At 48.8% G+C, this 24,453-nt stretch overlaps 3 protein-coding genes and 1 long non-coding RNA gene across 13 annotated transcripts; 1 reads left to right on the top strand and 3 right to left on the bottom strand.

Annotated features, from left to right (window-relative positions):
• The first annotated feature begins 1,322 nt into the window (after positions 1 to 1,322).
• Positions 1,323 to 10,345, top strand: LOC117848906 (isovaleryl-CoA dehydrogenase, mitochondrial). Of its 8 annotated transcripts, none has more exons than XR_011897713.1 (16): positions 1,323 to 1,593; positions 1,712 to 1,978; positions 2,087 to 2,131; positions 2,276 to 2,324; positions 2,410 to 2,519; positions 2,808 to 2,884; positions 2,998 to 3,048; positions 3,129 to 3,193; positions 3,473 to 3,627; positions 3,736 to 3,776; positions 3,849 to 3,903; positions 4,032 to 4,088; positions 4,428 to 4,624; positions 7,545 to 8,059; positions 8,662 to 8,820; positions 9,680 to 10,345. XR_011897713.1 is itself a non-coding variant. In XM_034730493.2 (13 exons), the coding sequence occupies exons 1-13, from the start codon at positions 1,474 to 1,476 to the stop codon at positions 4,572 to 4,574; spliced, it is 1,239 nt and encodes a 412-aa protein (XP_034586384.1). In that variant the 5' UTR covers positions 1,323 to 1,473; the 3' UTR covers positions 4,575 to 4,745. The 8 variants fall into 8 exon arrangements, 1 of the variants encoding a protein (XP_034586384.1); XR_011897712.1 differs by lacking the exon at positions 9,680 to 10,345 and adding an exon at positions 8,891 to 8,984; XR_011897709.1 differs by lacking the exon at positions 9,680 to 10,345 and having other exon boundaries at positions 8,662 to 8,961.
• Positions 5,847 to 8,808, bottom strand: LOC117848909 (probable serine/threonine-protein kinase PBL7). The gene is made up of 5 exons (XM_034730497.2): positions 8,688 to 8,808; positions 7,828 to 8,051; positions 7,538 to 7,727; positions 7,038 to 7,429; positions 5,847 to 6,863 (listed from the first exon to the last, which is right to left on the bottom strand). The coding sequence occupies exons 1-5, from the start codon at positions 8,806 to 8,808 to the stop codon at positions 6,450 to 6,452; spliced, it is 1,341 nt and encodes a 446-aa protein (XP_034586388.1). The 3' UTR covers positions 5,847 to 6,449.
• Positions 10,346 to 12,683: 2,338 nt separating the features above from the next.
• LOC117848905 (L-type lectin-domain containing receptor kinase VIII.2) lies at positions 12,684 to 15,589 on the bottom strand. The gene has a single exon (XM_034730492.2). The coding sequence runs from the start codon at positions 15,206 to 15,208 to the stop codon at positions 12,947 to 12,949; it is 2,262 nt and encodes a 753-aa protein (XP_034586383.1). The 5' UTR covers positions 15,209 to 15,589; the 3' UTR covers positions 12,684 to 12,946.
• Positions 15,590 to 20,673: 5,084 nt separating this feature from the next.
• On the bottom strand, positions 20,674 to 23,852 carry LOC117847728 (uncharacterized). 3 transcript variants are annotated; one of them, XR_004638692.2, is made up of 5 exons: positions 22,842 to 23,852; positions 22,520 to 22,656; positions 22,176 to 22,391; positions 21,677 to 21,760; positions 20,674 to 21,557 (listed from the first exon to the last, which is right to left on the bottom strand). It is a non-coding gene; the product is annotated as an uncharacterized lncRNA (long non-coding RNA). The 3 variants fall into 3 exon arrangements; XR_004638691.2 differs by having other exon boundaries at positions 20,675 to 21,760; positions 22,842 to 23,001; positions 23,089 to 23,852; XR_004638690.2 differs by having other exon boundaries at positions 20,675 to 21,760.
• Positions 23,853 to 24,453: the final 601 nt, after the last annotated feature.

Raw genomic sequence — 24,453 nt, 5'->3', positions numbered from 1 at the left:
GCAGCACAAAGGTCCTGACTCCTGACGCAATGATTCACCTGTGATTGCATTGCAGAGGTGACACGATGAGTAGTGGTGACTGTGACTACGGACTAGGGGAAAAGCTTGTCGTGTGGGGAAGGTGGAAAAGGGAAAGCTTTGCTGCTTTGGATCGCCAGCTCGCCACCACACAAGCGCGAAGCGTGAAGATCCATGGAACTTTGGAGGTGCAAACTACTGGTAGTTAGCATGATTTTTATTTGGTTCATGACGGGCTCACATTTCTTTTGAGCTGTTGATTTTGCACTCTAAACAGTATAGTGACCTACTGACCTGGGAACCGAAATAGCGATCATATTAGGATTAGGATTCATCATTACTTAGAAGGCGAACTTTTATTTGCTTGCCGTAAAACGGAAGAGAATTTGAGTTTGAGGCCTGGTTCCCAAGATTTAGAGTTCATGGAGCTGTTTTCATATGGAACACGGGGGTTTAACTCCGGAAGTTCCAGGCCTAACTTTTCTTGAGTTTAAACCCAAAATTTCACGCAGTAAAAAAAAAAGCAACTTCTTTTAGGATGCAAAAAACAAATATGATAATATCACCAAGCCCACAACGGCCCATAACTCCCTTACGCCGCCACCGTGCCAAACAAACAAGAGCCCATAGCTCTCCGGCCCAAACAAGTCCTTCAACTCCGTGGGCTGCATCCACAATGCTTCGTCCTTTCTCTCTATCGGGCTGCCTGCCCCCCGCTTGGGATCTTGGGCCATCCGCTCGGCCCAAAACCGTCTGACGGGACAGGAAGGCATGGGCAACACGTGCCTTTGTAACGGAGGACAAGTTGCGGTTGTACTGTACCATCCTTGGGCAGAGCAATCATGACTTCATGAGGTGGGGTCTCCAGTCTGTTTTGCGCGATTTCCTCCGAAGAATCCGTTCGAAATTCCCGTTCGAACTTCGAAGTGGTCACCGCGCCCGCAAGAAATTCGACGAAACTTTTGTTCACCGCGCAAAATTTAGTTCAAAATCGTACGAGGAAGAGGAACCAAAACCAACACGTTTGGGAGTCATGCTCCCAACTTTGAGCGAAGAAGGCTGTGCACGGGAGGAGAGATAAGCAACCAGGCAATAAAAAGGAGGAAAAAACGAAAACGAAAACAGGAGGGAGAGGAGGAGCCGTCCCGATCCGTCTCATCTCAGTCGTCATCATCTATCTGTTCGGCGTGCAGAGACTGCAGAGCAGAGTGGATAACAGACCGATCGGCCTGCCGCGCCGGCTCCAGCTCATCCTGTTGGAAAGCTCGCCGTCTCCCCCATCCCACCCCACCCACCCCAGCACGTCGGGAGGGCAAGACCGATAGAGACTAGTGGGGTGGTCTTCCCCCTCCTCCCCCCATGCTAAAAGTTGCATTAGCGCGCTGATAACCCACAGACAGCGGCTGGTTTACGTACCACGCTTCGCTTCGCTCCCGACCTAAGCTCCGGCCGACGATGCAGCGGTGGCTCCCGGCGATCCTCCGCCGCGCGGCCCCCGCCGTCTCCGGCGGCGGCGGCGGGGCGGCGCGGCTCTTCTCCTCGTCCTCCCTCCTCTTCGACGAGACGCAGGAGCAGGTACGCACCGTCTCATCTCGTCTCGTCTCGCTCGCTCGCTCGCTCGCGCCGTCAGTTGAATCGCCATTCTTATTTCCCCTTGCCTGATGTTTGATTGCTCGTTCGCTCCCCCCGCCAGTTCAAGGAGAGCGTGCACAAGTTCGCGCAGGAGGCCATCGCGCCTCACGCCGCGGCGATCGACGCCTCCAACCATTTCCCCAAGGGCGTGGACCTGTGGAAGCACATGGGGGACTTCAACCTCCACGGCCTCACCGCGCCAGAGGAGTACGGCGGGATGGGGCTGGGGTACATGTACCACTGCATCGCCATGGAGGAGATCAGCAGGGCCTCCGGCTCCGTCGGCCTCTCCTACGGCGCGCATTCCAATCTCTGCATCAACCAGCTGGTACGGTGATCGGTCCACAGTAATAATACTCTGCTTTGGTTATGACACATGCTGCCATCACAGCATATACGAAAGCGATTTGCAAATGTGCGTGGTGTTTCTGTGCAGGTCCGTCATGGCAACCCTGCGCAAAAGCAGAAGTACCTACCCAAGGTGGGTTCCCAGACTGTTAACACCGTCTCCTTCATCAGACTCTTTAAGTGTTATAGCAATGCTTAACACTTCAACAGTACTTTTTTTGCCCCCAATGTTTTGGGGGATGATGGATTTTGTTAACCTGTTTTACCTTTTCCAAAGCTGATCAGTGGCGAGCATGTCGGGGCGTTAGCGATGAGTGAACCTAACTGTAAGTATCATTTTAGTTGGTGTGCTATCCTCCATGATTTCGGCACAAGGTCTCATGATCTGATGCTCCTCCTGTGCAATTTCAGCGGGCTCCGATGTGGTCAGTATGAAATGCAAAGCTGAGAAAGTGGACGGTGGTTATGTCATCAATGGGAATAAGATGTGGTGCACGAATGGGCCTTCTGCTCAGACACTGGTAATTCCATGAAGCTCTTAGATATTCATCCCCTTCTGCTGTTCCAACACTTGTATGATTGGTTCCGTGGCCCTTTTCACGTCCTTGGTGTTTTGATGTGCTTCCTTAAGTCACTGTTGAATTTTGGATGTATGTGTAGTGTTAACATCGAGAGCTTATTCAGATAGCAGAGTCACACATTTTTTTTTCAGGATTTTTCCTGAATTTCATGGCACTTTGCTGGAAGAGAATTTCTGTTTGTATGCAGCCATAACACACTTGCTAATTCACGAAAGTTGGGATTTGCAGGTTGTTTATGCAAAAACAGATTTATCTGCAGGATCAAAAGGAATAACCGCATTCATAATTGAGAAAGGGATGCCTGGGTACAGAACCACTCCATTCTTTTCATTGGGCTTGATTGAACATAAATGTATATTTTATTATTTTCTGTAACTTCCTTTATCATGGTACTGATGGACTTTGTTTATGCCTACAGGTTCAGTACTGCTCAGAAGTTGGACAAACTTGGCATGCGAGGAAGCGATACGTATGATATGATGTTTCTACTTACGCATGATAGTTAAAATGATGAATTCGGCCCCAATTTAACAGATATCTATTCTGCAGGTGTGAGCTTGTTTTTGAGAACTGCTTTGTGCCACACGAAAATGTTCTTGGTGAAGAAGGCAAAGGTATTATCTCCTGATTGTTTTGATGCTCATTCTAGATAAGTTCCTGTCCCGGGTTTTTGCTTTGTTGTTTATAGTTAGTTACTTAGTTGCCTGTGCAGTAAGCATGGCATAAAGATTGGAATTATAAATTTATAATATCTAAATAAGAAGGCAAAGATATTCTTCACATGGGAAACTATTATAGTTCTATCGTACTATCACGCAGAAGTCTGTAAAACTAAAAAAGAGTTCTCTTAACGAGATACTCACTTGAAATCTCTATGCCTTTTCTTGTCGCAGGTGTTTATGTCATGATGTCAGGGCTTGATCTGGAAAGGCTTGTATTAGCTGCAGGTCCCATTGGCCTCATGCAGGCATGCCTTGATGCCGTACTTCCATATGTTCGCCAGAGGGAGCAATTTGGCCGTCCAATTGGTGAATTTCAGTTCATACAGGTAAATTCATGTAGCTGTCACTTATGTCCTGTTTTCTCGTGTTCCTTGGTGCAACATTTTATTAATATAGGCGTGGCACTAATAATAATGACCATGCTTCTAATGCAGGGTAAAATGGCTGATATGTACACCTCCCTGCAATCATCAAGGTAGGAGCCTCCTCAAAACTTTTGCTTATAAGATTCGAATGTCTTCTTACTTCTGTTTCATTTTTCCTTCAGATCATTTGTATACTCAGTTGCTAGGGACTGTGATAATGGCAAAGTTGACCGCAAGGTACCCTTATAAGTTTATGAAATATCATTACTATTCCTCTGAACTTCTGTTTCTGCACTGCCTGCATGTAGTTCTTCTCAAGACAAAATCGAGCGAGTAGTTCATCTCATACAAATCTTTTTAATCAGGATTGTGCAGGAGTAATTCTCTTTGCTGCTGAAAGGGCAACCCAAGTTGCACTTCAGGTAAAAACCTCTCTTCAGTTTATTGGGGATTTTGTTAACCCATATTCTTGTGTTGTTTTTTCGTGTATTATTAAGGATGTGATCGGACATCATGTACCTAGCCATTTTTCTTTCCCTGAGGAGATAATATTTGACCTCGCAAATTTTGCATTTGCGTTACAGTTATCTCTAAACTCAATTTGCCCTCTTCTGACAAACAATTCATATTAAATCACTCTATTGCAGTTTCCAATATTATGGATCACAACAGGCTTTTAGATTTGGAACTAATAATTTGTAGCATGTATCATTGTTTTTTGGATGGCCCACTAATTGAGCGTAACCCTTTCACTATGGCAGGCAATCCAGTGTCTTGGTGGCAATGGGTACATAAATGAGTACCCAACTGGCCGTCTCCTGAGAGATGCAAAACTGTTTGAGATTGGTGCTGGTACTAGTGAGATAAGAAGAATGATAATTGGCCGTGAGCTCTTCAAAGAGGACTGAAATTGTTATTTTGCAAGCCAGATATCAATGTTCATTATGAACTGGAGGAGGTGAGCGGGATTTAGATATTTAGCAACCCATGCGGTTCAAAAAGTTGATTCTGTTATATACTAGCAGTCTCATGCTTTTGTATAACTCCAATATTCATCAAATAAAGTTCACTTCCTTGTACTTGCTGTGGCTCTATGTTTTGTCTGCAAAGTTTTAAATGCGGTGCTGTGACTTATGCATGGTTGGCCAGTCACATTTTATAAATAGAACATAGACAAGAAACACTAACAGTCAATTTCTGTTGGGGGGTTTGCAAGGTTTAAACAAAGTACATGATATCGATGGTTCCAAAAGTGCAGAGTAGAGCCATTGTTCTCATAGGGATTAGGGAATATTTATATCAGAATATCTTAGAGAGCTCCTCCATAGGTTCCATCTTGTTTTAACTTCGAATCCTGAACAACAACATTGGAGCACTTAGTTGAGGTGGGTTTTTTTTTATATTGAGGATTTTATTCCAAATGATCTGAAAATAATGATAATTCAAACTTGTTTTGAGCAGGCAAATAGCAAAAAAAAAACAAAATTTGATTTACATAGGCCACACATGGAAGCTATGATTAATGTTTTGGGAAACAAATGTGAGTTAACACTGACAGTCACTATAGTAAGAATCTTCCCTTTTGGGGAGAAAACATGACAGTAGAAATTCAGAAGACAACTGGTGATTGGAATATCTGATAATAGGCTGCCCTGATAATAACATTGAAGAACTAAAGATTGATGAAGTTAGTTGCATATTCTGAACATTTTTTTATAGTTTGTCGGGGCTTAATTTTCACAGTGATGCATCATTACTTTAGTGCTCGGGCTCATCTGGAGAGTCCATGTTAAGAAAAACTTGTTGTACTTGAGTAGTTGAGTTTGCAGCCATTACTTGATCCCTTAGTTCATGTGGTCCATGTTGTAGGGTTCATTACTTGGTCGAGGCTATTTAAATTGTTGTTCTTTTAACAGCTTAAGTTTTCCATGTGCGGTTGGCGACTTGGCATATGAAACATAGCTAGAATGATCCATTATATGCTAATTATATTAACAAACCCAAAACCAATTTTATGCAACTACAAGACTCTCTGACATTTGCTGCTGTGTAGTAAATAATGGATCACTCGCTTAAGTTATAGGGTTTTGTTGACACAAGTACTTCGGTGCAACACTACCAAAGTTGGTAACATCATTGCTGCAAGTCAATTTTCAGCCTGCTTGGATTGGGGTGGTGGGATTACATTACAATCCAAAATCCTTGAGCAGTCCTACCTTTCCAGAAAGGCTCTAAATAGTTTTTAAAAGGACAGCAAGAGCTTTGCTGCAAGGTTTATTAGAAAGGCTCTGTCTTAAAAAAGTGTATCCATAGTAAAAGAGAGTGGAAGTGGCTCTGTAGCTTTCATTGCCACATGAGTTTCTTTGATGCTTTGGTATGTTGTAGCTAAATAGATTAGTGCATTCAAAACACCCACTATGTGTATGAGAGTATTATTTATTTGCTTTTCCACTGCTGCAAAGGAATAGACGAACCTCAATGTGCTCCTTTCTATTCTCTTATACAGATGTTAGATAGAGGGGTAAACAATGATCGGTTATTGTAGTTTGTAGACCCAAAGGGCTATATCTATAGAAGAGATGGAATAAGAATTTCTTCTGGACACGATGCATACATGTTAGCAGCGGCAGCGAGTACTATAGATCACTTACACCCTTAGGAGGCAAGGACTTGACTTACAAACTCTTAACTATGCATGACAATTTTTAGCCCTGAGGCTTGTACAAAATTGTGAGGTTACAAGCTAGGCTGGTCTAGTATATTTTACTCCACAGATGTGATTTTCACAACCTGTTGGCTTCTGGAGGGGATGATATTCCTTGACTTTGAGCTTTCTCTTGTGGACTTTGAGACTTCTGTTTTTGCCTCAGTGAGCCCCACTCAATGGCCTCCACAACAGCTTTTTGACGATCATATGTGTTCTTATCTTGCTTAGAGCTGCTAGTTAATGAGGGATCTTCAACTTGTTTCATTTGGGGTATAGGGCTAGACTTCGCTTCATAGCCAGCAGGCACTTCTGCAAGGAATCCTAGTGCAACAACAGCATCACTCATGTAAGGCCGGACTGAGGCTTCCTCTTGTAGGCACATTGCTGCCACGCCCACAGCCTGGCCCAAGTCCCTCTCTGTGTACTCGCCTCTGAGAAGAGGGTCTACTAGCTCACTGTATCTCTTTCTGTCTCGCAGCATGGGCTTGGCCTGTTGATCACACATGAATTCAACAGTCAGAAAACCTTGCACCATAACTAATTTATGACTGTTCATATGCATTTTCCATGTGTGTGGTGTTGCTCTTAGTGATATATGAAATTCTATGGGCAAGCAAATTATGAGTATATATGTGGTGTAATAGAATAAAAATTTAGTACATACCCAGTTAACTAGGACTTGTTCACTTGTTGGTCTGGAGGAATCCACTGCTCTTCTTCCTGTGATCAACTCCAATAGGAAAACCCCAAAACTGTACACATCTGTCTTGACAGTTAGCTGCCCTGTTCTTATGTATTCTGGAGCGCAGTACCCATATGTTCCCATCACCCGAGTGGAGATGTGTGTCTTTCCCCCAACCGGGCCAAGCTTTGCAAGGCCAAAGTCTGAGAGCTTAGGGTTGTACTCCTCATCAAGAAGGATGTTGGGGGACTTGAGATCCCGGTAGATAACAGGGGGGTTCGCCTTCTCATGGAGGTATTCTAGCCCCTTAGCAGTTCCATGGGCAATCTTCATCCTAATATGCCAACTCAGTGGTACTTGTTCAGGAGTGGTATCTGCAATGACAATTCAAATTTGAACTTCTTTAAGTATCTAGCTCACCAAATTACAGCTAAGGGGCCATTATCTGAATGCGCTATCGAAGACGAAAGACTAACACTTACCAAGCAGGTGGTCTGCGAGTGAACCAAGCGCCATGTACTCGTACACCAGAAGCCTTTGATCTCCGTCTGCGCAATAGCCTACCAAGTTGACCAGGTTTGGATGGTGCAGTAGACTGAGCATCAGGACCTCAACTAGGAACTCCCTGTTGCCTTGAAACCCATTCAGGTCTAGTTGCTTGACAGCAACAAGCTGATAATGCAAACGAAAAAATAAGTCAGCCACTGATTACTGAAGATGAATCAAGTGTGCCTGGCGTAAATGTTTGAATGCTTGCTGGTTTGGTGTGTACCTGCCCATTTTCAAGCTTGCCCTTGTAGACCCTACCAAAGCCCCCTTCTCCAAGAAGGCAGTCAGAACGGAAGTTCTTTGTGGCTGTAGCCAGCTCACGGAAAGTGAATGCTTTTGCGGTTTTGGCAACAGAACAGCTTCCTTTAGGAGGTTCGATACTTGTTGATGTTTCAGATGATGGCTTGTGCTTGTGCTTTGAAGAGACTATTGATGGCTTGATAGACCCTGCAAAGGTGAGTTGTAGCATACATTAGACAGATTTTCTATTTTCTACTTATTTAGTTGATCTAGTTGTTGTTGTCATTTGCTGACCAAATTTGAATGGGATGCAATAATTCATGTTATATTAGTGAAAGTCACTTCCTTTGATCAATGACAGTTTAGAACTAGACATAAATTGCAGGGGCAAGTATAACACCAAAATGCATGTGACACTGGCAGGAGACAGTGCATAAGAAAATTGCTACAAAGATTCGATCCAGACTTTCTGAGGAGTATACTGTATACACATATATCCAGAAGGGAATACTGTGGCACAGGGGTGTGGTTTGCCTTAAACACAGATGCTCTGAATGGTCGGTATTTGGAGGCCTAAAAGGCATCTGCAAGAAATCACTGAACTTGGTACAGTGTATTATTTAACCACTGGCATCCAACTTCAAAAACATTGCTGTGCAGAAGAGGACGTAGTGAGGGATCTTCACTAATACATTGTATTTAATTTGCTACTTATGATTGTTTGGCCTGTTAATTGACACTGCTGCCAATCAACGTAGTTTATGCTATCAGTTGGAATAGTACAAAACAAACTAATTCCTTATTTGTTTTCAAGCAGTGGCAGGAGCATCTTATTATTCTTACCAGATTCCCTGGGAGGCGCTTCATTCTGGCTCGTGGACTTCCTCACGACCGCGACCTCCCTCGACTCCGCCCTCCTCGACGGCATCTTCTTCTCAGGCTTGAAGCATGCGAAGCAGCTCATCTTCCCCCAACTGTATGTATGCAACCTTGAATCCCTATTCCTCTCCGCTCCTGCAGTTGGTAAACCTCTTCCTTCTCTCTAGAACACACACAGACGAATCCACAGACCTCGTTGTGTTGAGAATGGCAGCACGGGGTGAGAGTTTTATATGCAGCCTCCTCCCTCCTTGTGCTAAAGATCTCCTATCCAGGTTATCGATTGTTGTTCGTGCTTTGTGCGCGGAAAATGTGACCCCTGTGAGGAAATGTGGTCAAATGGGATGATCATCCTCTCCATGCCTTTGCGGCGGAGAATGTGCTGAGCCAAGAATAGGGTCATAGGGGTCCTAAACTTAGAAGCTCTCTGCGTCTTCCAGGATCTGTGTCCCAGCTAATGCGCTGGATGCAACGCTGGATCTATCGTCTTTACCTTGCGAAGTTCCAATTCTAGAAACAATTGCTGCTGATTTTTCTGTTCTAACGAGATCTGCATGGCATTGCATTGAAACACGCTGGGTTTTACCTGCGCTGCACTTAGAAACTAGCTGTCAGCTGGGTTGAGCTTGATAAGCTCATACGTTTATTGTTCCAATTTTGGCCGGTTTTATCTGGATGCCTACTTGGTTTTCCAGACAGTGGCCACGACGGATTGGTTACATCGTACAACAAGTTGTCTAGGGGTCTGATCTGTCTGGTCTCTGGTGGCATGCTGCTGAATGTGGTAGCAAAACAACTCAGCCATTTTGAGGTTTTGACAAGAAGTAAAATTGTAAAAGAGATGGAAAAAAAAGGAAAGAAACTGCTTTCTATAGGCTCAATGCAAAGGGATTGTCTGGCACATTATAATTGTACTGTTACCTGATCATAGTAGTCCTTTCTAAATTCTGATCCAGGCCTGCAGGACATGTGAGAGGCTGTAGTGCAGACTGCAGAGTGGGCGCTGCGGTCCTTTTCAGCCTGCGGTGCAGGACTACTGGGTGGCCAATGGCCGGCCGGCCATACAGTGAGATCTGTTACTCCATATGGCGAAAAAGAATCCATGGAATCGGGCTACGTAATAATGCCCTATCGCCCCGGGCCTATTGGCTTAAAAGAAGTCTCACCTCTGTGGATCTTGCAGAATATATATGCTAGTGGTAAGTTGAGGCCCCAATAAATACGCCGAAAATTCTCGCCGGCGTCCCCGTCTGCCCGAAGTGTGAAGTGAGGGAAACCGGAAACCCCATGAATTGAAGCCCATCTGCGTGCGTCATTAAAGAGCAGCCGTGAATTGGAGCTGTGGCTTCCCTTGCCTACCTGCCATGCCATGGCAGTGGCACACCACGTACTGTGAGCCACGGCACAGAGATGCGCGCAGTTGCAGGTCCCGGCACCGTGTCAGTACGGTACGGTGAACATGTGGTGCGGGCTGGTGTGTCCCGGTGCCTGGTCCTGGCGTCCTGCCACAACAATACTGAGATTGACTGCCCGTTCAAGTGAACTCGACAACTCGTACGTGTTGTGGGGTTACTCGGTATCGGTAAAATACACGGGCATCCATGTTACTGGTGCGAGAGCTACCGTGAAATTTCTTGGGAGACTATGGTCCCTTTCTTTTTCTTCTTTCTCCTGTGCGGGCCAGCAAGGCAGCTATCCATTCGGTGAGAATTAGCACGACGAGTGTAGTAATAGTCGACTAGTGGTAGTTTGTGACTCGCATAAAGAGAGCCCAGCGATATCTTTTGTCCACTTCAGCAACCGCCAAATCTTTGGGCCTTCTGAAAAGGAAGCCTGTAGTAAAAGGCAAGCGCCATAAAATCCTTCTCAACCCCACACGCAGCGGCCAGGTAGGTAATACGAGCGTTGATCCCAGCAGCCCGGCGACAACGACGCTACACCAAAAGCTCGCAAAGTTCCCACGCCCCGGCTCCCTCTCTCTTTCTGCGCTTTTTGTGAGAAATCTGTATTATCATTCCTCCTTTCGGGGGTCCATCTCACGCCAGCACGTCGGAATTTCGGACGGTTCTGAGGAGGTCTTCTTCATGTTCTCCCCTCAAGCAGAGCCACGGTTCCTTCGTCTGCGCCGCCTGGATGGAAGATGTAGCCAAAGCGTCCGGTGAGACGTGATGACCCGTCGCGCGAGCGACAGTATTCCTACCAGTACGTCTTTTGCAACTTGTTTCGTGCCAAGCTTTATAAAAAAGAAAAGAAACTCGCTTCGTGGCAGGGCAGTGTCCAGATGAGATCAGTGGCAGGCCTTGGGTGAGCCAAGCCACACCGTGCTGCTGAGCAGGATAGCGCATCAGTTTATTTGTCTCCCCTTCCCTATCCAATTCCATCCACCAACGCACTTGTGGCGTATCATTCCCGTCCTCCGCTATCCTCTCGCATGGCGACACACGCCAGGCGAGCGGGCGTGCCAACCTACAGTGGATCGTAACTCCCGCTTCGAATACTCCTGCGTCACTTGTATTCCCTCGCCGGTCGCTATAGCACAGACAGACGAGGAGCAAAGCCTAGAAACTGGAAAAATACGAGACCTGGCTACTTTGCATGTACACTGCTGAAGAAAACCCTGCGGCTGCGGTGTCCACGTCAGCCACCATTCCTACCGAAACCTACGAAAAACAAGGTGATTAATGACCGCTAGGCCCTCCCTCCTTTTCCAAATTCCAACCATCAAATTACGCGCGTTAATCCCAGCCGGACGGCGACTCTTCACCGTCCCGACTGGCTCACAAAAACTCGATGTACCACCGCCCCTCTGCCCGTGGTCCGCTCCGAGGAAAGCTGCAACCCGATCGATTCCCTCCACGACAACTTCATTCTTCGCTACCAATCTGCCACTCACATGCCACGTCACCACCAGTCCGAATCCGGATCGTGTTCAAAGATGCCGTCGGAAAACGTATGATGATGATGAGCATCGATCAACCCGTCGCCAGTGATGCTACCCCTACCGCTTTGCAATTTGTGTTGACAAGTACAATGCAATACCACGGAAGCATCCAAATGAGATAGTACTATCTCATCATCCGCATCGTAGGAGGTTAGCACATCCATTGCTCATGGAATCTGATGGCCTGATGACTGGCCCATGCTCCCTCGGTCCCTCCCAACTCTAATCATGGTAACATTGGACGGTCCGGATTGCACGCCACGCTGACGGGGCCGATCGGATGGCTCGTAGGCCTACGCGCGGGTGTTCTAAGCTGATGGCACACGGAAACCACCGAACCAGCCGGCTTACCTGAGAAAAAAAATTATGTGCCGGCACACCGGCTTCTTCAGCCGCCGGGCTCACATGACAGTGTCCTTGATCGAGTTCACGGGATAGCCAAGTCGTAGGCCAATGATTTTGGGCACCTGGATGTCGACAATCCCCATGCGTGCTCACAGTGGCATCAGTTGGTGCGAGTGAGAGCGACCAGTGGTGCTTTTCTAGTAGGGAAGAAAGGGGTATACTGGTGTTAGGATTAGTGCTCCTGCTAGTGGTGGACTAATGGCGGCGACTTTCGGTTGGTGACACGCATCATGGATGGCTTCCACGCCATGTGTGCACAAGCGCAAGACGAAAGAAGAAGAAGAAGACTAGCTCGCTGCTCGCCCATGGATTGGATTGAAATTCGACAGACAGATAGATGCTTTCCGTGCCATGCGCCAGCCAGCTCAGCTCTTCTTGTTGCTGCTGCCCGGCTGCCCAAGCACAGGATCGCACACCAATGCAAGCAATCCTTCCCCTGTAAAGATAGATATTTCGCCGATCCTTGTGGTGATGTCATCGTAGGATCAGAGAAAGCAAATCCTTTTTGTTCACAATGCAGAATATCTCGAGAGAGAAGAGAAGAAAGGTGGCGTTTTGCGCTGCAATCCGAGGACGCCGCTGAACTGAAATGAACTGAACGAGTGACGAGGGAATGAATAATCTGAATTCTGAATCATTATTGAGACAAATTTTACAAATGGAGGCTTTGGTTTGGACTTTGGAGTCCAATGCTGCTAATCTATGTACTTCAATACATACATTGTGCTCTGTTTTCGCAATGGCCATCGACAAGGAAGAGCATTGTGCTCTGTTTTCGCAATGGCCATCGACAAGGAAGAGGAACTCTAGCTAGTTATGGGAGCCGGTCGGATTTCCGCTCGCCACCGGGGCGCGCCGCCGCCTCGGCCAGGTCAGCTCACCTGGCATCGCCGGCGGTGCTGCTGAACCCGATGTCGTGGCCGCCCCTGCGCAGCGTGCTTGTCAGCGACGACGAGCTGAGTGAGTCCGACGACGAGTCCGACAGGGTGAGCCCCAGGGCGTTGTAGTCGGACACGCTGTCCTGCAGGCTGAGCAGCAGCTGGTGGTTGGCGCTGAAGCTCATGGACGGCCGCGCCGCCGGCACGAACGGCGGGTCCGCTTCGCCGCTCAGCATCTGCACGACGGCGCGCATCCCGGGCCGCAGCGCCGGCTCCGGGCTCGAGCACGCCAGCCCCACCAGCAGTGCCCGCCGCATCTCGCCCTCCTCGAACTCGCCGCCCAGCCGCGGGTCCACGGCGTCCAGCACGCGGGCCTCGCCGTGGAGGCTCCACACCCACTCCACAAGGTTGTTGCACCGGCCCTCCGTCCCGATCGGCCGCCGCCCGCACGCCACCTCCAGCGCCAGCGCGCCGAAGCTGAACACGTCGGTGCCCTCGGTGGCGCGCCCCGTGAGCAGGTACTCCGGCGCCAGGTACCCCATCGTGCCGGCGGCGGCGGTGGCGTCGGGGGACTCGCCGTGCTCCGCCTGCCGCGCCAGGCCGAAGTCGCCGAGCCGCGCGCGGAACGCCTCGTCGAGCATGACGTTGCTGGACTTGACGTCCCGGTGGATGACGCGCCGCTCGCACTCGTGGTGGAGGTACGCCAGCGCCGACGCCACGCCGGCGAGGATCTCGCGGCGGTGATGCCACGGGAGGACGGGGGCCGAGGCGTCGAACAGCGCCTTGTCGAGGCTGCCGTTGCGCATGTAGTCGTAGACCAGCAGGATCTCGCCCTTCTCGTAGCACCAGCCCTGGAGGCGGAGCAGGTTGCGGTGGCGGAGTCCGGCGATGATGGAGAGCTCGGACAGGAACTCGGACCGCGCCTGCTCGCCGTTGGCGCTGGCGCTGGCGTTCGTGCACCGCTTCACGGCGACCATGGCGCCGGTGTCGGGGACGATGCCCTTGTACACGGTGCCGAATGCCCCGTTGCCGATGACGCGGGACACGTCGAAGCCGCGCGTGGCGGCGCTCAGCTCCTTGTAGCTGAACTCCCGCGGCGACCGCGCGAACGCCGCGACGGACGCGAGGCCGTCGCGCTTCGTGGCCACCGCCAGCGCCGTGCGCTTCCGGGCCCTCGCGCGCCGCGCCAGCGCCCAGAGCGCGAAGCCCGCGAACGAGGCCGCCACGAAGGCGCCCGCCGTGGCGGCGCCGGCCACGGCCGCGTGCGCGGGCGGGTGCGTCGAGCCGCCGGCATTCCCCGCGACGGCGTTCGACGGGGCGCTCGCCGCCGAAATCGAGCTGGTCGGCGCCGAGACCGTCGCGGCTGGCGGCGACGGCGTGGTGACTCCCGGGAGCAGCGGCGAAGGAAGCACCGGGTTAACGCTCGGCGGAGGCTCAACCGCCGGGGATTCCGGCGGCGGCGTGGGCGCCGAATGCGGCGCCGGCGCCGGCGACGCGGTCGAGAAGCTCCACCACTCGATCGCGTGCACCTCCGTGCTCCCCTGCGTGGACGCCGAGAAGCCGACGAACGCCGCGTCCTTTACGGTCTCCCCAAGGTCGAGCGGCGCGGACAGCACCGGCACCCGCGGCCGATTGGCGGCGTAGGACACGGACACCTCCAGGATCCCCCCTTTATCGGGGCGGTAATCGATCCAAGCGTTGACGGTCCTCCCGCTGGTGAGCTCGACCCCGGCCTCGCCGAGATCGGCGACGGCGGCGGAGACCATGGAGCCGAGATCCAGGCCCACGTGGTTCCCGTTGACGTCCCCGAACTGGACGTCCATGAGCGTGTCGAACTCGATGGCGGCGGCGTCGGTGGCCGTGGAGACGCCGATGTAGGGCCCGGCGTCGCCGACGGTGGAGTCGTCGGCGGCGACAACGAAGGCGAGGCCGCCGCCGACGGAGGAGGGGTTGAGCGTGGCGACGGTGAAGGCGAACTGGGTGGAGAAGCCGGCGCGGACGGGGACGGCGGAGGCGTAGAGCGCGCGGCCGGCACCGGAGGTCGGGACGGGCATGTCGCGGGAGAGGCGGATGGTGCCATTCTTGAGGTGCGCGTCGCCGAGGAGCCGGAGACTGCCGAGGGTGAGCGTGGCGTAGTCGAAGCGCACCGCGGCGGCCGGCTCAGGGGCGAGCCGCAGGAGGAGTACGAGGTGGAGCAGCGCCGGCAATGCGAGCGAGAGCGCGGCTCTGGCGGCCATGGCGGGCGCCGGCATTGGTGGCATGGGGCCAGGCGCGCATCAGCCGCGGGGCATGGGAGCCCGGCCCGAGAAGCAAGCGATCGAGAGCTGCAGAGAGGGGAGCAGGCGGGGAGAGATTGGGGAGAGTGATGAGGTGGGGGACTGGAGAAGTGGAGAGAGAGACTAGAGAGGATGCCGCCGCTTTAGAGAGGGTGAGAGAAAGTGGCGAGGGAGGGAGGGGACACGTGCGCCGGGGTGGCAACGGTAGGGAGGTCAGGGGATGGACGACGCTGGAGCGAGGAGGAGGAAGAGTGTGGAGGGTGACACGACAGTGTGAGTGGGCGGGCAGTTGGGTGTGCTGGGGAGGAGGGGGAGCGGCGTGAGCGAGGCGATGCGGTCGCCGTGGTTTTTCGCGTGGTCGCTTCCGGGTTGGACGGACGCGCGGGCTGGGCTGCGCACCTGCGCGCGCTGCGCAGTCGTCCACCGTTGCATCATACGTGGAGGAGGAGCCCGGCGGGCAGGGAGGCCAGCCGCCAGCTAGTGCGGCGCCGACTGCCGTGTCGTTCTGCGGCGGCGCCCATCCAGCCTTGCAGCCGCCAGCCCCCACCCGAACGGTAACAAGCAAGCGGACGCCGGCTTGCCGTTGGCGCGTCACGTCGCCGGGATCGCGTCCGGCCGCTGCCGCCCCGGCGTCTGTAACGTTCGGCCGTTGCGCTGACTCGGTAATCCAGCTCTGGGTCTCCTGCGTCCTGCCTGTGTAAAAGTGTAACGAGCCAAAGAGCCTTTTGTGCTCGTTGACTACAAGCTGCTAGAGCACGACGCGGTGGATCGCCATGGCAGCCAAGGTGGCGTAATCTGCAGTGCACTCATCGATGGATGGGGAAAAAGAGGAGATGGAGATCAACGGGTATAACATAGCCCTTGTTTACTTTGTGAATTTGGGAGGTGCCAAATTACTGTAGCAACACTGTAGCGTTTCGTTTGTATTTGTGAATTATTGTCCAAATATTGACTAATTAGGCTCAAAAGATTCGTCTCGCAAAGTACAATAAGACTGTGCAATTAGTTTTTGATTTCATCTACATTTAGTACTTCATGCATGTACCGCAAGTTTGATGTGATGGGGAATCTTCTTTTTGCATAGTGCCAAAGTTGAGAGTTTTGTAGGAAGTGAACAAGGGCATACAATAATCTTCCTACCGCTGGATCGCCTGGCTCAGGATCCCAGACGCACTCGTAATCCCGTCTCAGTACTTCTAGTGGCTAGCCCATGAGCTAGACTACACACAAATTCTTTTCTTTTCTTTTTTGGAAATACGACTGCACGCAAATTCCGTATGCTTCATTTTTGCGAGGAACACGCACATTTGATCTGCACGAAATTACATTCGGTTTGCAAATTTGGTCGGTCCGTTCCCAGGATTCTACCTTAAACAAATGCACGGGTCAGGGGATGTGGATGCGCCTGCTGCAAGATCGAGTTAAACTGCTGTGGGCAGAAACTGTAAAAAAAAAATTATAGATTTACCACTACGTGGACGTGGCTCCCACATCCATCCGCCTCGGCTTATTTTTAATTTACCGTGATCTGAGTTGGATCAACAAGTGATTTGGTGGACGCGCAATCGCGGTCGCCAGGCCAAATCCGGATCTGCTGCAGCAGAGTGAAGTGATGAACTCGTGTCCCTGTCGAGCGGCAGTCGATCCACATGATTAGATAGATGGGCATTGTATTTGGTGGAGCTGTATTGGCAGCACGCACTTACCATCTAGTGTGGATCGAGCTGACGCCCTTACTTCCTTCATCCCCATTTCTGTTCCTGGTTCGAGGAAGATGCTCGCGTGAACAATCATTCACGCATCCAAAGATGAGATCAAATCTAATTAAGCGTCACGTGTATGTGACTGTGTGTATAGCACGATCGATCTGTAAAATTTGGCGAGCGATGCATGGCCGTTCCGTGCATCGAGACGATGCTGTCGACACTGCTTGCCGTCACGTGCCGCGTTTCTGTTGGCTTCTTTCTCGTAGCTGCTTGCTCTGCACCAGCTTAGCTTACCGATCAGCTCATCAAAGCATGCAGATCCTTGAAAGAAACGCACAAGTTTCCCGAGAGATGTTCAGCCCGTGGCGACAATGAGGCATGGCACGATTGGAGCCCACCCCGCGATGCGTCTCCCTCCGGTCGATGGCCGGCGTTGAGAATAATTACGCAAAGGCCATACCAGCAAGGTTGGCATCCATTCCTTGCAAGCAAGCTAATTAAGTATCTGAATATCCAACAAATTTAAAAAGAATATGAATGCAACAAAAAAAAAAGTAGCGTTGGTGTGTATCGATCTGTCTGGCTCGACGGAGCCGTGCGAATCCTATATGCATGCATGCTTGAAGCGTACTCATGTCGAGAGGGAGAGCAAGCAATTAGTCCGCATGGTTCGCTTAATCATAGCCATTGATGCTTAATCCTGCTGGCATGTTAATTGTCGTCGTCCGCGCGCTAACTTTTGCAGCTTAGCTCCTACTCCTACTGAGTACAAACGTGTCAGCACACTTGATGCGTTGGATTGTGCGACATGGATATACCATATATATGAGTGCCGAGAAAAATATATACACATGAAATTCATAGAAAATAACACATGTATTTCGAGATCTGCTGGCTCAATCCCTTGAATGTGCTCGTAGAGATAGTGATGCGTCCATGTATTCATGAAAGTAAGCGCGTGCGTCTGCGTTTATATTGTGTTTTGAAAAAAATACTAGACTTTGGTTAAAAATCGGGGAAACCAAATTAAATAGCAAAATTCAATTAAAAGATGCAAGTGACTAAAGGAAGAGGGAGGGAGGGAAAAAAAAAGAAGTGCCGGGGGAGCAAAAGGCCGCAGCTGGGCCTGGCAGCCGCCTCCCTCCCCCTGCGATCGCAGCAAAGAGGCAGACACACACGGGCTGCTGCTGGTCCTTGAAATTCCTTGGCTGCTCGCTCTCACGTGGCGGGGGCACGTAGAAAAGCTGAAAAAAAAATGGAAACCGCTACGAACTTTTAGGCTATATACCACACATGCTTCCACTTGCACATGCAAATGTTTTCCTTCTTCTTGGGGTAGCAGGACCGCATCAAAAAGGGTTGCAGGAAAAGCTGAAGATGCATATAGGTGTTTGGGGGCAACCATGGAAAGCGGCTCCCTGCAAATTGGTCAACGCGAAATCAGTCGTTCTTCTTTTTTTTTTCCATGGAGCATTGGAGATTGATGGTTCTTGTGGCGTAGATTGAAGAGGAGGAACGGGTTTGTTGGCTTGCCACTTGAGCATATCGGACACCAAACCTAACAAGCAACGCATACGCCACGCCAGGCCCAAAATTCACCGAGAAGAGGAACTGATAACGGATCGCGTGGGCAGTGGTTTTCTTAACAAAGTGCATGCTGCTGCTCCAAGATACGGACCTTCCGGACGTGAAGACCCAAGGATGCCAAAAACGCCATTCTCCTCCCTCTGTACGGACGTCAAGACCGTCCTATTTGGAGCACCCCACTTTTTAGCACCTTTTAGCACTTGGGCTTCCAAGCAGGGGTGCTAAAAGGAGTGTGCTAAAATTTAGCACCCCATTTTCTTTAGCACACCCAAAAGGTGCTAATGGGTGCTAAAAGTGGTCCCAAACCCTTTTTTTCCCTGCTGCCCCCCTCTCTTCTCTCCACTTTTCCCCAAGCCAATTATAAATGAGGGTAATGTAGTTATTTCTCACCTAATGTGCTAAACTTTAGCACTGTATACAAACAACCCCAAGTGCTAAACTTTAGCACTGTGCTAAAGTTTGGCATTATGTATCCAAACAGGGCCTCAGCCCCATATCTGTTTTCTAACCTCTGGAACCACGCTTCGGGGTTGAGAGTAGGGGAAATGGGCCTGAGCCTTCTATGGGCTTTTTGCCTCGAAAAGGCCTTCTACGTGGGGCAGCGTGGGCGATGCACCCAGCCCTCCTTCCAACTCCATACCCCCTTTTTGTTTCCGCCCCACTCTTTTTTTCTTCTTCCGTTTTTCCCTCCACTATTCTTTTATCTTCATCGCGTCACTCGTTGAGACATTGTACGCAGCGGCGATGACACCAACCGGCAAGCCCCGCGGGACGGATCCCCGTCCTGCGATGCGGCTGATCACAGGGTTCGCGTCGGTCTTGAACACCGATCTTGCTTCTGTTCCCGTTGGAACCAGCCAGATTGAAATCCTTGCATGCGGCGCGCGATTAACGTGTTAATTATGCGGATAGCACCTTGCATTACTCGATCCGTCCTCTCATTACCCTGTGCTGTGGCTCAAGCTGGTTAGCCTGCTGGCCGTCGTTGTAAATCCAAACCGGAACACCGGTCACCGGGCGGCACTGCAATAACATCACCTTGCGTGAATCGGTCTCCGGGCATCCAGGGAAGGTGACCCCAACAAAACCTCTCCCTGAAAAATAATGAAAACCCTGTAAACTTCTTAACCGAGTAAGTATAACCTACAACGAGTTGAAATGCATAAATGAAATATATATACAAGGATTTTGCTAAGGCACTCTCAAATAACCTTGGACCGTCGATCTAATGACATATTACCTGTAAGGAGGTAATAGGATTAATAGTTATTATATGTATTTTTAAATCTGAAAATTGGAAAATATCTCCACTGGATCTTAAATGCCCTGCGACGTCATGGGAACGCACGCATCGACCCACGAAAACAAACATTTTCATGAGAGTTGTTAGTTACTCTCATGAAAATGGTGCTCCTCTACGAAATTTCCGTTTTGTGGTAGGGAGAGCCTAGACGTACGTAGTATACGTTTTGCAATTGGTCAGCCACTGATGGACTCTTGTCATCCGAGCAGTATGCACGTACGTATACCAGATCAAAGTGACTGCTGCTTGTATTCAGCATTATTATCTTATCGTACTATGCACTACCACAGAGCATGTACAAATGGTTTTACATTTTCCATCATAGAATAAGCTATCCAAACTAATTATTTATGAATCAATGGTGAGATGGATTATGGGTAGGTGAGAAATACATGGAGTAGATAGTGGATCAACGGTTAGATGGAAAGAAATCAACGGTTGAGATAAACCATGCGGTCACATGTATACGTGGTTTTACATTTTCCACCGTAGGGCAGCAAACTCCATGGATAGCAGCAGTATAGCACACGCACTTCAAGCATGGTTCCTTCTCAAATCTCATTTGTTTCACTCTCATGTCCTGCTCCCAGCAGATCAATTTGCTTCATCATCAGCGTTCATTATCGCCACAGTAGTTGTTCTACTCAACTCCTAATAAAAAATAGGTCTACATACAAGGGCATTTGCATTTTTTTTTGCTGGATAATTTATCAACATGTATAAGGGCATTATTTTGGTTTCATCTGTGGTTAACATGTTAATTTCTACAACTTAAAAATTAGCATATATGTTTTTTTTGTTGGCCAATTACTAAGACAATACATTATGAATATTGTTAGTTCTCTCTGCTCCTGCACTTGCTTTTGTTCCATCAGTTCTCAAATTTCGCACGACTTTTATTTAACCTGGCTACATCTGACCCGTGCATACGTACGTGACCATATATGCATGCACTGTATTTCCATGCACTGTCGCTGGCTACAAAGAAATTATCGTCTTTCGTACGTGTTCGCAATGCCTGCATGTCAAACTGTGCACTCTCCTGTTTTGGCCGTCCATGCATGCATCGCGATTGTGCACATAGGATCAGATGTACCCGGCCGTTGGCCTAACTAACATTGTTACGAGTTGCATGCATTATATTAGACTAGACCTCATGTATTTTTATATTTCTACTATTATACATTTGCTAGAAAATCAATAGAATTTTGACTTAACATACTTTTTCTACTCATACTTATTACACTTTTTATTTAAGCAAGTGATTCCTAATAACAAAAATAGGTACAAGAGATTATATGTTCACATCTTCTTTCTTGATATATTGGGCAGGTCTGCAAAAAGTAGAAGACAAGGAGAATATGGAAACAGGAGCTGAAGCTCTGAAGGAAGCGGCACTTCACTTTCATCCTACGAAGGCCACAACCGAAGACACAGGGTGGTGTTGACCCAGTAGCTGAAGCCTGTCATCTTCTGCTCGAAAAATCGTCCAAAGCTTTTACCATTTTCAATCAGATGTAGTTGTGTTGCGTTCGGTGTTTCCTTTCTTTCTTTTTTCTGTTGGTATCACTTAGTATCTGGTGATCGCTGGGTAGCTTTTGTGGCACAGGTGGCGGGTCCTGTATGCCAAGTTTGCCTAGTGTCTCTTAGTCATTTGTTCTCTATCTGAACTGTGCGGTCTTCTAGACAAACTCTGTAATTTCGTTGCTTCATGGAGTAATGAAATTCGGGCATGGCCCTTAGTGGAAAAAACATGTCATTCAAATTTCAATCACAAAAAATAAGCTGCCAATGAGCATTAGTGCAACAGCCAGAGGGGGAAACACCGAACATCAGAAGATGCATGGAAGAACTAACCTGAGCAATGGTTTTTCCAGTCCAAGGTACCGTCCAGCGTTTTGTCTGAAATCTTAATATTCTGCCTTGTAAATTTTCCTTTATCTGAAACACAAATTGAGTCATTGACTATAAAATGAAAAATAGCTTTAATGATGATCAACAAATCAGATATTATCAGACACTTATTGCTCCAAGAAGCAAAATACATAGTAATAGGAGCAGTAACTTTTTAACAGTATATTAACAATAGGATAATGAAGAATTTGCCGCCGGATGAACTAATGGTTCCATCTAATGGTTGGGCATTTACAACAATGTTGCTTTAAAACAAGAAGTACAATTTAGATTTACTGGTGAGAAAGTATGCAAGATGCCAAACTAAATAGGTTGACGATAAAGTCTAGCATAAGGCAGAAAATTGATCGTATATTGGGAAATTATATCTGGCAGTATTTCTGTCCTAAACATTAAGATGATCATCCTTTGGTGTTCCATAAAACCAGTGGGGTTGGGTTACCTTTGTTGCAGAGACAGCTTCAGAGATCGAAACAAATGATCCAACAAGAAACCATAAGCATTTGACTAAGTGAACGCGTGATGGCCATCCATCTTGTAAATCGTATACATTGGAATGTCCATCCAAGATCTTCTCTTCGAGTGACAGACATTTAAAAAGCTCCTGGTAATTGGAACATAAGATTGATACTGAACCTCTGCGAGGAGTACATTCTCACTGCAACAGAAATATAGCACTTAATAGTCTATCCAAGGAGACATATCCTGTGAATGAAAACATGATGAAACCTGAAAATTTTCTGATTCATAGATTTAAATCACAAGTGGGGCAACACTTCTACTCACCTCCAACAAGTGAAAGCACATGTTGAGCTCGAGACAGCATTTCCACCGCCTGCTGTCCCTGTCTGTCGTTCAGTAGCCCCTGCCTCGGACCAAGAGTCCAAGACGCTGTTAGCCTGCTACCCTCCACCTGATGGCCTCTGCAGCACAGAATGTAGATAGCTTATTGTTCAAACGTTGTGAAAACTGTGCTGATAAAATGCAAGATGTGTGGTTGTTCGCAGTATTTGAGCTAATGAGTAATAACAAAGCTCTTTTGGGAGTTCTTTTTGCTGCAGATTAAGGCGTTAGGAGAAGTCAAATGTGGGTTTTCAGAGTGGCTTACTTGTCTATGTTCTCTTTAGTGAGTAAGTGTGCTCCAGATTGCATGGCTATGTTCATTCTTATGTACTGAATGACAAACCACAGGCAAATAAAGATACAAACGTGGAAATTGCCCGTGCTCAAGCATATGGGATGTTCCTCCCCAGGTAAATTTTGTCTTTCTGGAAACACCAAACTGATGATTAAAAGTGAAGAAATAGTATTATGACAAAAAGAGTAGGATAAAAATACATAACACAAAAGCTGACCTGAATTAACTGTTAAGGCAAATCGCATTAAAATGTCACAGTACCACAGGGCATAAACCAGGAAATGTACCCACAGTTTTCTACCAACCATATTGGTCAAATGCTGAAATTCATTTGACTTTGGTAAGTTCCAGTGGAATTTCAATCACTGGAAGCTTTCTACAGGCAATACCTCAACCTCCTTAACAGGCATTCCCTTTCTGCAGTTTCTTATCATGTTTAACCTTCTAATTGCATCTTCCATCCTCCTTTCGAGACTTTCAGAATGCTTAGATGGAATAAGGCCCCTTTCTTGTATATCCTCCAGTAGTTTCTCTCCAACCTGCATTCTCTGTGTCGCATACATAGCTCCAGTGAGTGTGACATAGGTTGTAATATTCGGCAAAAGACCCTTAGATTTCATCTCTTCCAGGGCCCCGCCTCTTCCGCGGCCGAGCTCCCTTCCACGCTGTAGCGCCGGTTCCGTCCTCGCGCGCGGCTCAGCGGAGCGGTGTGGACGAGCTCCGACAGAAACCAGCAGCGATGGAGCCGCACGCGGGCCGGCCAAGCTCCCGGGGACGCCCGCGCTCGCCCCCATGCGAGACCGCCGCTGGAGTCCGCTCCCTTCCATGGTGAGATGGTGACGAGTGAACAAGCGGCGCCAAGGCTCAGTCCGCCTGGTCCGCTTGCAGATGCGGCGGCGGCGGTCGCGCTTTTTGCTCCACCTCGCCTTGTCCCCGCGGCGGCGGCCACAGCTCTGCCTCGCCCAGGCGCCTAGCGGTGAAGAAAGGAGAAGCTTTTTCCCCTTCAACCCCCTCCCTTCCCTCCTTTTTCCACCCGAGCTCCCCTCTCTTCAAAATTGGACTACGGGTTGATTCCATAAAAGTTGAGGGCTTTTTTTGTAAAATAATCACGACGGACGAAAAAAAAAATACTTGCTTTAACGTTAGGTAGGTATAGAAAAGACGGAACGATAATCTGCATCGATCGCCTGGGGCGGCGTTTATTCCTGACCATAGTAGACGTACGTCGTTGGAGTTAGTTGATGACGGGACACAACGCTCGTTGATTTATGATCCGCGTCAGTATATGTACGTTGAAGGCGTGTCTATCAGTCGTCCCCTCGATAAATAGGAGATTCATTTATATTTGAGAAAGAACACCTGCAGAGACATTCACCTCTATAAATATACATGCATTCACACAAATATATTTCTTTGAATGCCTGACTTTTGAGAGACTGATGACATCATCAAACACCTCATGATTTATCGACGAGCATATTATCTATCACTAAAGTAATAATTAATCTATTTTGATTGAAACCAAATATACAGGCAAACCAAATTAAGATTACCGCCGACTGCCGAGTTGTCATTAGCGTTT

This window comes from Setaria viridis, chromosome 3 (assembly GCF_005286985.2).
Source record: "Setaria viridis chromosome 3, Setaria_viridis_v4.0, whole genome shotgun sequence".
Taxonomy (NCBI): domain Eukaryota; kingdom Viridiplantae; phylum Streptophyta; class Magnoliopsida; order Poales; family Poaceae; genus Setaria; species Setaria viridis.
This window is presented reverse-complemented; position numbering and strand designations above follow the sequence as displayed.

Excerpts from the sequence above, each read along its gene's own strand:
- LOC117848909 (XM_034730497.2), bottom strand. The coding sequence starts at position 8,808 with ATGAGCTGCTTCGCATGCTTCAAGCCTGAGAAGAAGATGCCGTCGAGG. Across the intron at positions 8,052-8,687 it reads AGCGCCTCCCAGGGAATCTG|GGTCTATCAAGCCATCAATA; the intron begins GTAAGAATAATA and ends TCACCTTTGCAG. Across the intron at positions 7,430-7,537 it reads ACTCGCAGACCACCTGCTTG|ATACCACTCCTGAACAAGTA; the intron begins GTAAGTGTTAGT and ends TTGTCATTGCAG.
- LOC117848906 (XM_034730493.2), top strand. The coding sequence starts at position 1,474 with ATGCAGCGGTGGCTCCCGGCGATCCTCCGCCGCGCGGCCCCCGCCGTC. Across the intron at positions 3,194-3,472 it reads TCTTGGTGAAGAAGGCAAAG|GTGTTTATGTCATGATGTCA; the intron begins GTATTATCTCCT and ends TTCTTGTCGCAG. Across the intron at positions 3,777-3,848 it reads ACCTCCCTGCAATCATCAAG|ATCATTTGTATACTCAGTTG; the intron begins GTAGGAGCCTCC and ends TTTTTCCTTCAG.
- LOC117848905 (XM_034730492.2), bottom strand. The coding sequence starts at position 15,208 with ATGCCACCAATGCCGGCGCCCGCCATGGCCGCCAGAGCCGCGCTCTCG.